The 13,258-nt window shown below is 26.1% G+C and overlaps 1 protein-coding gene across 1 annotated transcript; it reads right to left on the minus strand.

The window, feature by feature from the left end:
* On the minus strand, positions 1-12,478 carry LOC132946729 (serine/threonine-protein phosphatase 4 regulatory subunit 4-like). The gene is made up of 16 exons (XM_061016788.1): positions 11,812-12,478; positions 11,576-11,729; positions 11,428-11,501; positions 11,257-11,363; positions 10,825-11,186; positions 9,092-9,183; positions 8,152-8,346; positions 7,946-8,071; positions 7,703-7,879; positions 7,528-7,633; positions 7,013-7,138; positions 6,003-6,205; positions 4,036-4,207; positions 3,903-3,957; positions 2,619-3,101; positions 1-2,534 (listed from the first exon to the last, which is right to left on the minus strand). The coding sequence occupies exons 1-16, from the start codon at positions 11,821-11,823 to the stop codon at positions 2,516-2,518; spliced, it is 2,463 nt and encodes an 820-aa protein (XP_060872771.1). The 5' UTR covers positions 11,824-12,478; the 3' UTR covers positions 1-2,515.
* Between the last annotated feature and the right edge of the window lie 780 nt (positions 12,479-13,258).

The following is a 13,258-nucleotide window of genomic DNA, read 5'->3' on the forward strand; positions in this document are numbered from 1 at the left end:
TAAGAATACAATAAGAGTATTTATTATGTCATGTGGCCGTAAAACAGAAATAACAAATGCAGGTACAACAACATCCTCTTAATAACAATACATAATTTGTTTTTATTTTTCACATGTTTCATAAATATGAGTTATGACAAAACAAACTTTTCATATTGACAATCCAAAATAAAAACATGTATCTTCTAAGCTTAAAGAAAATATTTAGTAATACAAGAACAATAAATTATACATAAACATAGGTGTAATACAGGTTTACCTCTTAAAGCTAATATGCATTAAAAACGAAAAAAATCATTAACAAACTAAGATCAAAACAATAAATATAAAACAATTATAATATATATTCTTTTAACTAACATAACTGTACTTTTTAAAACTCTTCCAATGATAACAAGACCATGGTTTTGACTACAAAATAAATAATATTTGTCACTTCATTTGGTTACACACTACTTCAAAGTTCAAATTAAATATTTTTAAAACACATAATTAAACTATAACTAGGTATAAATGTTATAGACGATTGCACAAATAATTTAATTACAAATTACAATTAATATAAAAACCTGACGGGAATAGTTTAAAGTTTAAACATATATTATAAGATTGCATTTTTTATCCTTATATTGTATCAAAAGTGCTGTGCCACATGAACATATCTCAGAAAAAGATACTAAATCTAACAAAAAAAATTTTAATGTTTATAAACAGTCTTAAATTTCAAATATATGCAATTCAGGGAAATATTTTGACATTATAACAATTAAAAATTTTAAGAAAATATTCCTTAATCATATTATATTTATATTTTTTCATTTAATTTTGTTCCTTAAATCATTAATTTGTATAAAATGTAAATAATAATATTGTATTTGATCAGTTATAGAGAATGCTATAATGTTTTTTTCCGTGACTCTTTTGATTTGGATAAATTTTAAATGAAATACGAGTCGTTTTATGAATGACTTTAATAGTTAAAATACATCTCACAAAATCAATGAACATGATAAATTGGTACACATTTACAAACTCACATGTTTTACAAAATAAAAATATTAATATAAATGGTACAGACACATTGTCATCAAAATTGTATAATAGTACCAATTTCCTACATACATAATATAACAATAACAATCTATCAAAGTAATAACAATTTTAATATTGTACATTGGATATATCAATCAAATATAAGCTAATATTTTCTCTGTTAAAATTCTAATCCTAAATTGTCTTAATACACACAATAAAAATAATCAAATCTGTAAACATTTAACATCTTATATTTAATTAGTAATTTATAGTACCTACAATGTTCTTATTATTGCTATATACAGTAAGCTCTCGTTATGTGGAAACTCAAAGGGAACAGAAAAAAGTTCAAGATATTAAGTTTTATTGTAATGGTAATTATTTTAAAGGGATTTCTATTGAGCTCAAGATTAAAAAAATGTTGAGATATTGACATTCATCATGATAAGAATCTACTGTATATGTATTAAAATTTTAAATATCCTGACAATAAGACACAACATCAAGATATGTTATTTTTGTCTTTTAATTATCGTATACACTTGGCAAAAACATCTTTTGGCATTATTGTATTGCTTAAGTTGATGACTGAAAAACCATTTTTTGGAAATGTTTATAATCAGTTTATACCAGCTTGTTAAAATGTTAGAACCTAGGTTTTTTGTTATCCAACACTGTAACCAAGACTAAGGCCTAAAGCTAAAACATTGGTATCAGCACTCCGATGGCTAATCTCGAATGCAACAACAATCAATTGTTAAACCAATATTAATTTAAACACTTTTAATTTAGATTTTTCAATGTTTTGTTTTATTTTTCAGTTAAAGTTTTGTAGTGAACATTTTTTTTAGATTCATAGATTAGAGGTTATGGTTTTATAAAATAGTTTTTAAGCTGTTAGCTATGATCACCGTTACGTTGTTGGAAACAAAAAAAAAACCGAGGTTTATAAGCTAATTACAAACCAATATATAAATATTTACAATATCTGATAATATTAATCACCATTCAATTAACATTTATTTTGTTATACATTCTTTTTTTTAAAAATCACAGTTTATTTTTGTTTTGCATTAGTCGTATAAAACAATATAACAAACCAAGATGATGTCTTAATAGTTAATTATGAACATATTGTTTACAAAAATATAACTCTTTGGGTTAATTATGATTATACATTTAATGTCTGAAATAAAATATAAAAATAAGAAAATAGTTTAAACTACTCCCATCTAAACATTAGTTTTAAATTAATTAAGAATATATTATCTCATCTTAATGTTTTAAATACTGTAAAAGGTAATATTATACTTAGCTATGCCTAACTTATGATATGTAAGGTAATTAAAAGTTAAAATATATGTTAAAAACTAAAACTGTTTTGTGCGTATACTGAATTTATCACAGTTAAAATATTTCAATTTGGCATAAGATCATTGGTTTCGTTTTTTAACTTAATGGAAAACTGTATTTTTTATTTTTATTTACCTTGCGATTTTCTGAAATAATAAAATAATTAATATTAAATACATTTGAAATCTTTAATTTATTTTTAAGAAATACAGAAGTTTTTTTTTTAATACCTTATTGGAAGACGACTCAAAGGTTTATTTTTGGAATTTTTATCCAATGATTCATCAGACAATGATTTTTCCGTTTTTATTTCCGACAAAACAATTTGATTTCCATCTACATAACAAGATTGTGGTCTTTTTGCTGCAAACTTAACAAGGTTACCATTTGCATCTTTTTTAATATCAACGTTGATACATGACATCACAGGTACACTAAGTCTTTTTCCACCAAAATTGGCATTTCTCTTGGCAATATTTGTAGAGCGAGTTACCACATGTTCACTAGTTTCATGTCTCTTTTGTGATCGATAAGCTGGTGAGAGTGTTCTATCTTTTTTTACTGGCAGATAAGATATTTTTTGCTCTTTAAGTGATCTACCATTTTGTGGATCAATAACTATTTGCTGAACAGGTGTAGGTATTTTTGACGAATGTTCCATCATTTTATTAATGGAAACACCAGTATCTTTGATAAACTCGGATTCCAACATACTAGAAATATAACAGAATTATCTTTTATTAATTTTTAAGCTATAATTCAATGTTACATACAAGCCAATAATACTAAGTTTATACATTTCATACATTATAATTTATAAGCAATTTAACAAATGTTCCGATAAATATTATAATAATTAAGTGATATTAAGTTAACCTTAATTATTGATTTTTAAATTTAATTTTTAATTTTTAGTTTTCAATAGCAAATGGAAGTGTTACTAATGGGTGGCTGCTTTTCTCAAAATTGTCACGCTATGTATGTATAAATGTTATTAAGGATACTTGTCTTTTTTTTTTTAATAATTTGTATAAAATCTGTTTCACATCTTCTTATTGAGCCAAGTGGTATAGATTGTTGATTTCATTTAAAAAAAAAAAAAAATTTTAATTGTGAAGACAGACATTTTGTTAATTAAAAATTGTTTTTAGTTTACCTATTTAATTTTTATCAAACTTTAAAAAAACCTTTTATACATTAATAAGATAACTTATGATAAGTTTTTAATTGAATATGAAGAACTCTATACTCTATTCCCGGTAAGTTGACGCACTTTTTTTTTGTGCACACATTGTATGATGAATATGTTGTGACAATATAATTCATTACGTATATACCGTGGTGTTTCGCAAGTTGAAACTGTAGAAATACAGGGAACTACATTGTCAAAACATGTTCACCATACTCTGCGTGCTTAAAAAAAAATAAGTCAACTTACAGGGATAAAGTATAGTAACCACATTTAACTAAAAATATTTTTATTCCTACATTAATTTATTATTTTATATACTCACAATGCCTTTTTACCCGCTAAAGTAATTTTATCATCTACATTTGGTGTTCTTGAACCTGTGAAAAAAAAAATACTTAATACATTAATTTAATATTATAAATTATAAATAAAAATGTTGACTTAATGTTACTCACATTCATCTATTTGGCTTGAAAACATCTTTTCTTCGATTAGACTTTTTAAGAACACACCACCATTGTCCAATTGAAGACGTTCAGATGACTTCAAAAGCAATAAACGAGATTCTTCACTAAATTTGATTATATCATCGTCAATTTCTGTGTATTCAGACATAATCCTCTTACCCTAAAAATTAAATTATTTATAGTGTACTTAACAAAATAATATTTTTAATTCAAAACTAAAAAAAATTATAACAAAAAAATATCATGCACAACGATGCAATTTGCATCTTGATTAAAAAATGTTTAAAAGAGTACAAAACACAAAAAATAAATTATTTTAATTTGAAAAAATTTTCAACAATGATATAAGTTTAACATTTTTACTCGCATTATTCAATAAGTTATGAGGAATTAAAAAGACATGGATATCATAGGGCCAAGCACACAGTAATAAACACATAACAGATTCTTATTATAATGTTAAATATTTAATTTATAGTTGATATTAGTATCTAATAAAATATTATCTATTAAATTACAACTAAATATAAATTATAATATAAAAATTATTCATTTTAATATATATCATATATTATATTATATCAAATGAGTTATAAATACTTATAATAAATAATCATCACTAAATATTTTCAATAAGTTATTCTTAAAAATATAATAATTTATTAAGGTGGAGCAGAATAAACAAAAAAAAATTATGGTAGATATTACAAGTGTAATAGATAGCATGCATATTTAACCACTACCAAAATATATTACTTTTTGTATTTAAAATTTTTAAAATTATTTGTTTTCTCCATCTGATTTGTGTGCAACATAGCAAATTGGGGTTCAGCAGAATCAATCATGTGTTGTTAGGCCTTAACACTAGAGTGAATTGATCTATTATAAAACTTAAAATTAAGATTATAATATGTTTGCACATAAGCTATTTGTTAACATTTTAATTTTTATGCTAGTTATGAGTGTATTAAATATTTAAATATTGTAATTAATGAGCATAATATTGTAATAAAATCTAAAATACAAACACAGATAAATATCCTAACCGACTTAATTTAAAGATTGATAGTCAATATACTCAAATAAAAATACAAGATTAGTTCTGCTGAATGCTAATTTGCTATGTTGCACATTGGTCAGAGAGAAAAAACAAATAGTTCGCCGACACCCTCTTAATATCTTTTGATGGTAGCTAAAATAACTATAAATATTGTATAATTCTAATGTATTATTGATATGATTATGTTAGATTGTAGTATTGTACAAATATTAATCAATATTTAATTAATAACTGAATATCAATAATTATGAAAACTTAAACACCCATATTCCTAACCAAACCATGCATAAAGCACATTAATTGTCATGTCATGTCATATTTTAATAAAATAACCGTCAATCAACTAGTATACTAATATACTCTAACTCAGCGGTACCCATTACGCGGCCCGCGTGTAGCCCTTAATCAAATTTTGTACAGCCCGCACTAAAACTGAATTTTACATTCTAAAATCTAACATTCTACACTCAAGTAAATAAAATAAAATACTTATATCAAAATAATATATTTTTACTTTTATAACTTATAATTATTATCATTTAATATGTAACTAGGAACTAGGAATATTTACACCCGGGTCCCAGGGAAAAAAAAGTACTTCGATCAATATTATGCGCAAATTAAAATGTATTGCATGTGGCAAATAATTTTCAAAAATAATAATTGGTTCTTTCCAAAATCTTAGTGGGGACTGCTGCTCTAACTAGAACCTTCTACTAAAATTTGCAAAACATAGTTACAAAGGCAACTCAATTACATTTATTCTTGAAAACAATAATATTTATACTATTTAGATACTACATCCTTCTAGTATATTATTTTATAACTGTCTTTAAATCTGTCATATTATAAAAACTTTAATATGGAATATATTTAAACGATTTGATATAATTACCCGTAGTATGAGACCAACAGTAGTATTACAATATTCTAAAAGTGGACGTTGTTCCTGGACAGTTCGATCTTCATCACATAAAAGTTTGTTTATAGTATCAATTAATTTATCAACTAAAGGTTTTTCAGTCGAAATCTTAAATATATTCACTATGTTGGACATTATATTACATAAGCTATATCTAATATTTGCGACCTTATCATCTGAAATAAATAACAATATATTATATAGGTTATAATTAGAAAATCCATTATTCCATTAAAATACCTGGCTCATTAATTAATCACCTACTATTATTAGCAAAAAAAATAACAAAACCACACAATCAGGTTTATGTGCTTAATATAAATTATATTCTTATTTTAAGCCAAATAAGAATATTATGCAAGTTCACACATAATAAATAATATGTTGTGGACTGTTAGAAAACTCTTATAGTTACAAATGAAACTATATTGATTATACCCTTCTTTACAATAGGGTAGTTTATTGAGAAATTCAAATTACATTTTCACAATACATTCAGCTAATTTTTAAATTTAATTTCTTGGTTTCTAAAATAGTTGTCAATATTTTTTAATTATTGTCCTATTATTAGTAATAAGAGGAACAGGCATACAATTTGCTAAAACAATTGCAAATATTAAAAAAAAATCCAATAAAATTAATTTAAAGACATTTAAAGTTGTCACTTATCTTGTTTTAAATAAACGTCTATATGTCTATATGAGACGTAGAAAGAAGTTTTTCCAAGTATAAATCTATGTTAATCGATGTTTTTTTTTTAGTATTTTAATTTTTGTATGCATGTTAAACAAATTTGTTGAATACAAATCCGGGCATTAGTTATAATATATTTGGATTTAAACTATGCAGTTTGCATAATTATGTATGGACTATGGTTATCTTGTAGCTATGGGAGTTATTAGGGAACCATGACAGTCTACTTAATACTCATATGGTTTACAATTCAGACACTAATATTAATACATAAATAACAAATAATATACCTGCCAAAGAAAGTAAACTCAAGAAAAAGTGTTTTTTGAAATATGCTGAGGAAAATACATTCAAAGCTTCTTGACATATAAATATGTAAAATGATCTTTTGTAAAAATTTGGATTTTGCACTGTACCTGAAAAAAATAATTATAACAAACCATGAAAACAAAATAAATATATTGAAATTTAAGTAATCTATTAGAAGTTAATGCATATTTTTTGTTTTTTTTTTTAAATAACATAGATGAGTATAAAGTTTTTAGTAAAACAAAATATTATCTGTAACATTTTGAATTTTAAAATATTTTACTCTTTTACACAAAATCAAACAATGACGAGTGTACCAATATTATTATGGTTATTTTTTTTTGCAAACATTATATAAATATATTAAATGTTTAATATATTTAAAACCATGAAGATTCAATAATATTTTAATATAAAAACTAAAATGAAATTAAAACTTAACATTCTAACTTTTTAACTATAAATTAAATTTAAAATATTGTTTTGAGATAATTACGATCAATGAGATGTTCACGCAGTAGTGTTCTTTGATTAGCATCTAAATTATAACGTAAAATTGTTAATAGCAATGTACAAACGGCTTCTCTAATTGGTTTTTGTCTCTGTAAAAAAATAATAGATGAACTATAGGTAACATAAAGACAACATATTAAACAAAATATATTACTTACAACACATTCCAGTCTATTGAGCATTACTTTTCCAACATAAAATACCTGGTCAGATGTGTAACATGTAGGTAAAACTATTATCTGGTGTAAAAACTCTGCGTACAATCTCCAGTTGTATTGTACAAACAAAAATTCTTCCAAGAGCATCAGTGATTTTAAAACTTGTTCTTGATATTTCTTTAAAATAAAAATAAAATAAGTTTAAATACAGTAAATTTAATTTACATTTATGTTTTTATTTACCATTTTTGTAATTATAAAGCTTAAATTAGGAATCATCACTTTTAAAACTTTAATATCTCTCTCAGACAACATTTTCATTAACACTGAAGAAATCAATACAACTTTATCGTTTAATGATACCAAAACCTAAAAAAGAATTAAGTAATGTAATAATAATTTCAATCTTTAGAAAATATGGAGAAAGTTTATCTAAATAAACTACTTACTTCTTTGATAATATCAACCAAAGCAATTCTTATCTCCACATAATCTTCAGAGACCAAATCAACCAAATGATTGATAAGATAAATTAACAAAGTTGTGCTACCCTTGTCAGATGAACTTAAAATTATGATTTCTGTTAGACTCATAGCACAGAGTTTTTGAATAGTAAAATATGGCTTATCACTAATAGTATGATCCTGTTGATGTAAATAAGTATATCAGTGATTAACATAAATATTATTATTTACTTATATCATAGATAATATATTATATATTATATTATATATTATCTATGACTTATATTTGAAATAGTTTTTTAGTATTTAAATTAAATAGCTTATTAATATAATATATGAATTGTATTAAATTATAATTTATAGGTAGTTTATTTATTATTCAGTATAATAACACTAACTTAAAATAAAATATGAAGATTAGATAAAGTAATTCAAGTACCAAATGGATTGACGGACTTGTGCTCATATATTAATAAACCTGGAGTTTTGTAGAATCTAGATAAATAATATCTAAGCTGATTATTGGGTACTGTATTATATTAATATGATACAGTAGATTCTTGTTATGTTGAATTTTTTGTAATCTTGAACTAAATGAAAATCCTCTTAAAATAATTATAATTACAATAAAAACTCACCATCTCAAACTTTTTTTTCCCCTTTGAGTTTTGACATAACAAGAGTTAACTGTATCAAGTATTCTTTATATATATATATATATACATAATAGATAAAATAAATAAAAATAAGCTTAAAAAAATATGTAAGGTTACTTTTATGTATGATAAAAGTAATTTTTTGATGCGTTGTAATTAAAATAAAATAAGAACCCTTATGGCAGTTAATGTGATTAAATTACCTTCAGAAAAGATAAATATAGTAATATTGATTTAAAATAATATAATAGAAACTAATATATACTTACATTATTACATATATAGTCAGTTTTGCAATCAATTTTCAGTAAATCCGTATATTTATTGACAAACCAAGACACATCTTCAAAACTTAAATAATCTATAAATGACAATATAATCATTACTATAAAACCAAGATTATTAATAAAACAATTTTACCAAATTTTAGTATTAGAAGCTTCCAAAAACTATCTAATATATATTTGTAAACTAAGTTATCAATACCTTTAACAAATGAGAAAAATTGAGTATGTAAAAATGTATATTTTATTATATTATAAACAATTTAATTAAAATAATACAAAATATTTTTACTTAGAATCTGTTTTTGGGAAATTTTTTTTTTTAAATCAATGGAATATCGAAACAATAGTTTGGCTGACAGATTTTTTTAGTATACATTTAAATCAATACATTATTTACCATTTTTGAACCAAAATCAAAAAAAAAAAAAAAATTAGTATATAAAAATTTTAAAAAACTGTCAAGTTAGGGGTTTTTAATTATTAAGAAGATGCCATACCCACACGAGTTGACTCAGTCTTACAAAAGTACAACATATCAAATTTTACAAACGTTCAATTTTAAAATGCTCATAACTTGCTTAAAATTAAAATATCAATAAAAGCCGAGAAGTCTTGGATCAGTGTTTCTTAAACTTAAGGATCACTTAAGGGCCCATTTTACAATCATAGTTTAAACCTCGGTTACGCTTAACCCACTGATTTAACTGACCGAATTCGGTGATTTGACCTTAGTTTAACTATTGTAATAAAGGATTAATAAGGCTAAATAAGGATTAATAGGGCCATTAAGGATTCCATGAAACTCAAGTGATTTTTTTAAAACATTCAATCTAACTAAAGATGACTAGTGGGAAAAAGTCATGTCCGCCATGCACTTTTATGAAATATTATAATATTTCAATATTACATAATGGTCAATTACAGTATGAAATTTACAATAAATAATAATATATAATCAATAGTGTCATTTTTGAAGATAATTTTCATAAGGGTTCCGCATAAAAAATATTATTTCTTGGTGTGCTATGTTTAAGCAACACTGCCCTAGATAATAATTTTGCTTTCAAATATTATAATAAGTAAATTTACTTTAATTTTAAAAAAAGTAGAGTTTAATACTTAAATGGATTATCGTGAACGCAAAATTTGTGATGTTATATTATGTTTGTAAGACTGAAACACAACACAATATGCAGGTGTGGAATTCTCTTAAATGCACATTTTTAAATTATCATAACACTGTACAATATATTACTATGGAGATCATAGGCCTTATACTAATAGACAAGAAGTTATTGCATACCGAGCATGGAAACAAAAGGGGCACTTTTCGATAACTGAGTGACTCATATGTGGGTAGTGCGGTAATATATAATATTATTGTATTTTTCATCAAGACAGCCTACATCACTGCGATATATTTACATGTCGCTCGTAATGCTGTTGTTATACGCAGTTCTTATCTATTAGTATAAGGTCTATGATCAAAATATACAAAAACTATTATTTTTGACTTTATAAGAAAATGTCTCATCATAATATACCAAACAAAAATTATAATACATATACATTAACATATCACACTTCATTTTCAATTAAAGTTTTGTACTGTAAATAATAAATTTATACTACAAAATACAAATGTATTTAGAAATATATAGAAGTTTGCCTACAATAATTGTAAAAATAAAAAACAGTAAAAACAAATCACTTACCACTAAGAGCTTTACAAATGACACCAAAATTCTTGGCAACAGCCACCACTAGGAAATTACTTTTATTAAAATCTGTGTCAATTAGTTTTTTAACCATTGGCACCACAACAGTAACAATTATTTCCCTGGGAAAGCATGGTATTATGTCTACAATAACATCGAGCAGAGCAACTTTGACACCATAATCAGCATTATTAGCTAAATCCACAATTGCTGGCAGCAAAATACAGTCTTTTGAATTGTCTGTATTGTCTTTAAGAAATGCACTCACTTTACTTAGCTCTTGGCAAACAGTTTTCCTTACTAGAACACTTTCATCTTGGCAAAGTGATAAAATACATGGCCATATTTCACGTTTAATACTAAAATTACAAACAAGTATATAAATATACAGCAATATTAAAGGTAAAAATAAAATAATAAATAACTTACATATATGCATTTAGTTTAGGGGCAAGTGATCCAAAAATTCTGCAACTAATTAAACGTAATGATTCAGGCTTGGATAGATCACTTCTTTCAATAGCAAATGGTAAAATCTGACAAAATTTTAATATTAAAAGAAAAAATCATTAAGTAAATACAATTTCAATATTATGTTACCTCTCTTTGTAAGCAGTCAACAGGCAAGAACTCAATAAAATCTAGCAGCGTGTCCAACCATGTATTGATAACACCTAAGATTAATGATAAATTAAAACTTTTAAACGTTTCAATAATAAGTTAATGATGACATCAAGTAACAACTTACTATTATTGTTGACGGTATGATTATCTAAAGTAGTGAGAATGGTGGTCAAAAATGTCTGTTGGAACAAATCGGTCGTGAGCAACTGCCTTTTCAAAATGTTCCTCACCGTTTCGGTCGCTTCATAATGATAATCGACCGAGTCCTTCGTGTCATTCTAAAAACAGTAACAAACAAGTAATTTGTTTGCAAACACAAATGCGTAGGTACTGGTTATTCGTCGACAGATCATTACTTACATCTTGCATCATACAGATGGTTGATAGTAGACATAGCTCGGTGTGTCTCGTGCACCGCAGCGGATACGATGGAGTTTAATTCTGTTCACCTTCCGGCGACTACACCGTCCCATCGAGTGGTAGGTAGGTACGCGTTCACGACACAATCCCCACAAGGCCCTTTTACAAACGGTGAACAATATTATTTAATTCCACACGATTTACGCCGACCGATCGAATAGCGTGAACGTGGTGAAGACGGCCGAATCTTTTATCTATAACCACGTCTGACCGCTGACGATGGCATCAGCATCCACTATCTAGGACGAACGAGTAGGTGTTATTCCATGGTGTAGGTACAGTTGTAGTGTGCGTGCGTGTGCGTGCAGGTGTAGGTATCGCCAGTATGTAGTGCGAGCGGTTAGATGTTTATTTCTGGAATGACTCACGTCGCGGTTAAATAACGGAAGCGGCGATGCTGGTGCCGGTGGACGACGGGTGGGGAAGAAGAAACAACGAACATATTTTTATTACCTACGCATCTGCGAGATGGGTGACACAAACCGCCGCCGCCACCGCCGCAGCAGCAAAGCCAACAGCCGCACTGGACACTCCCGAGTTACGAGAATATGGCGTTGATGTAGTCATTACTATAATAATTATTGTTGTTATTTATTACTATTATATTTTAGACACCCATTTCTAGTAACACGATAACAGCGATATCGTACATTGTGATAACAACCCCCGACGCTTATCGTGGTGTTGTTATTATTGTTATTAAATGTTAATTATAGTAATACATAAAAAAAACTTTTTTTTCTAGTTCATGCTCTAATAAAAATATTATTCACTTATTTTCCATATATTATGCATTTTGCATAACAATATCAGGTAGAGTTTGCTGAGTTTTTGCCATTTCAGAAATACTTATATAGGTACGAGGTACCTACTATAAAATTAATTAGTCAATGACCACTTAGGTATAGAAGTAAATCGCGGAAAAGCCCACGGAAATAAAGTCCACATTTAAAAAATTCAACGAAAAAAAGTGCTAATATAAATATGAACACGTACAAATTCTGATTGCACCATTCTCGTTGTACCTTCTTAGTCCGGCTGACATATTCTGATGACTAATGCACCATTGTGTTTAACTCGTTGAGATATACTTAAATGTTTCCAAAATAAAATCCCAACAATTGAGCTAAACTGCATTATTTCTATATATTTCTATTAGTATTTATTACGAAGTCGTAAGTACCTACTTAATATTACCTTAGTTACAGCTACCATAGAGGATTTGGGTTACCTATTATTTGTTGTATTTATAAAATATACCTACTTTATTACAATAGTACCTATATATAATAATATTTATATAATTAAATAAGTACGTAAATATGGTTCGCCAGTTTAAAAAAAAGTCATGGGAGGATACGACACCTAAATCCCCCGCCTCGTAATT

The sequence above is a fragment of the Metopolophium dirhodum genome, chromosome 6 (genome assembly GCF_019925205.1).
Source record: "Metopolophium dirhodum isolate CAU chromosome 6, ASM1992520v1, whole genome shotgun sequence".
NCBI classification, from domain to species: domain Eukaryota; kingdom Metazoa; phylum Arthropoda; class Insecta; order Hemiptera; family Aphididae; genus Metopolophium; species Metopolophium dirhodum.

Bases quoted from the DNA above. Each gene is read 5' to 3' on its own strand.
- LOC132946729 (XM_061016788.1), bottom strand. The intron at 11,364-11,427 runs GTAACATAATAT...AAATTTTGTCAG, and splicing joins TTGACTGCTTACAAAGAGAG to ATTTTACCATTTGCTATTGA. The intron at 3,958-4,035 runs GTGAGTAACATT...TTTTTTTCACAG, and splicing joins TTCAAGCCAAATAGATGAAT to GTTCAAGAACACCAAATGTA.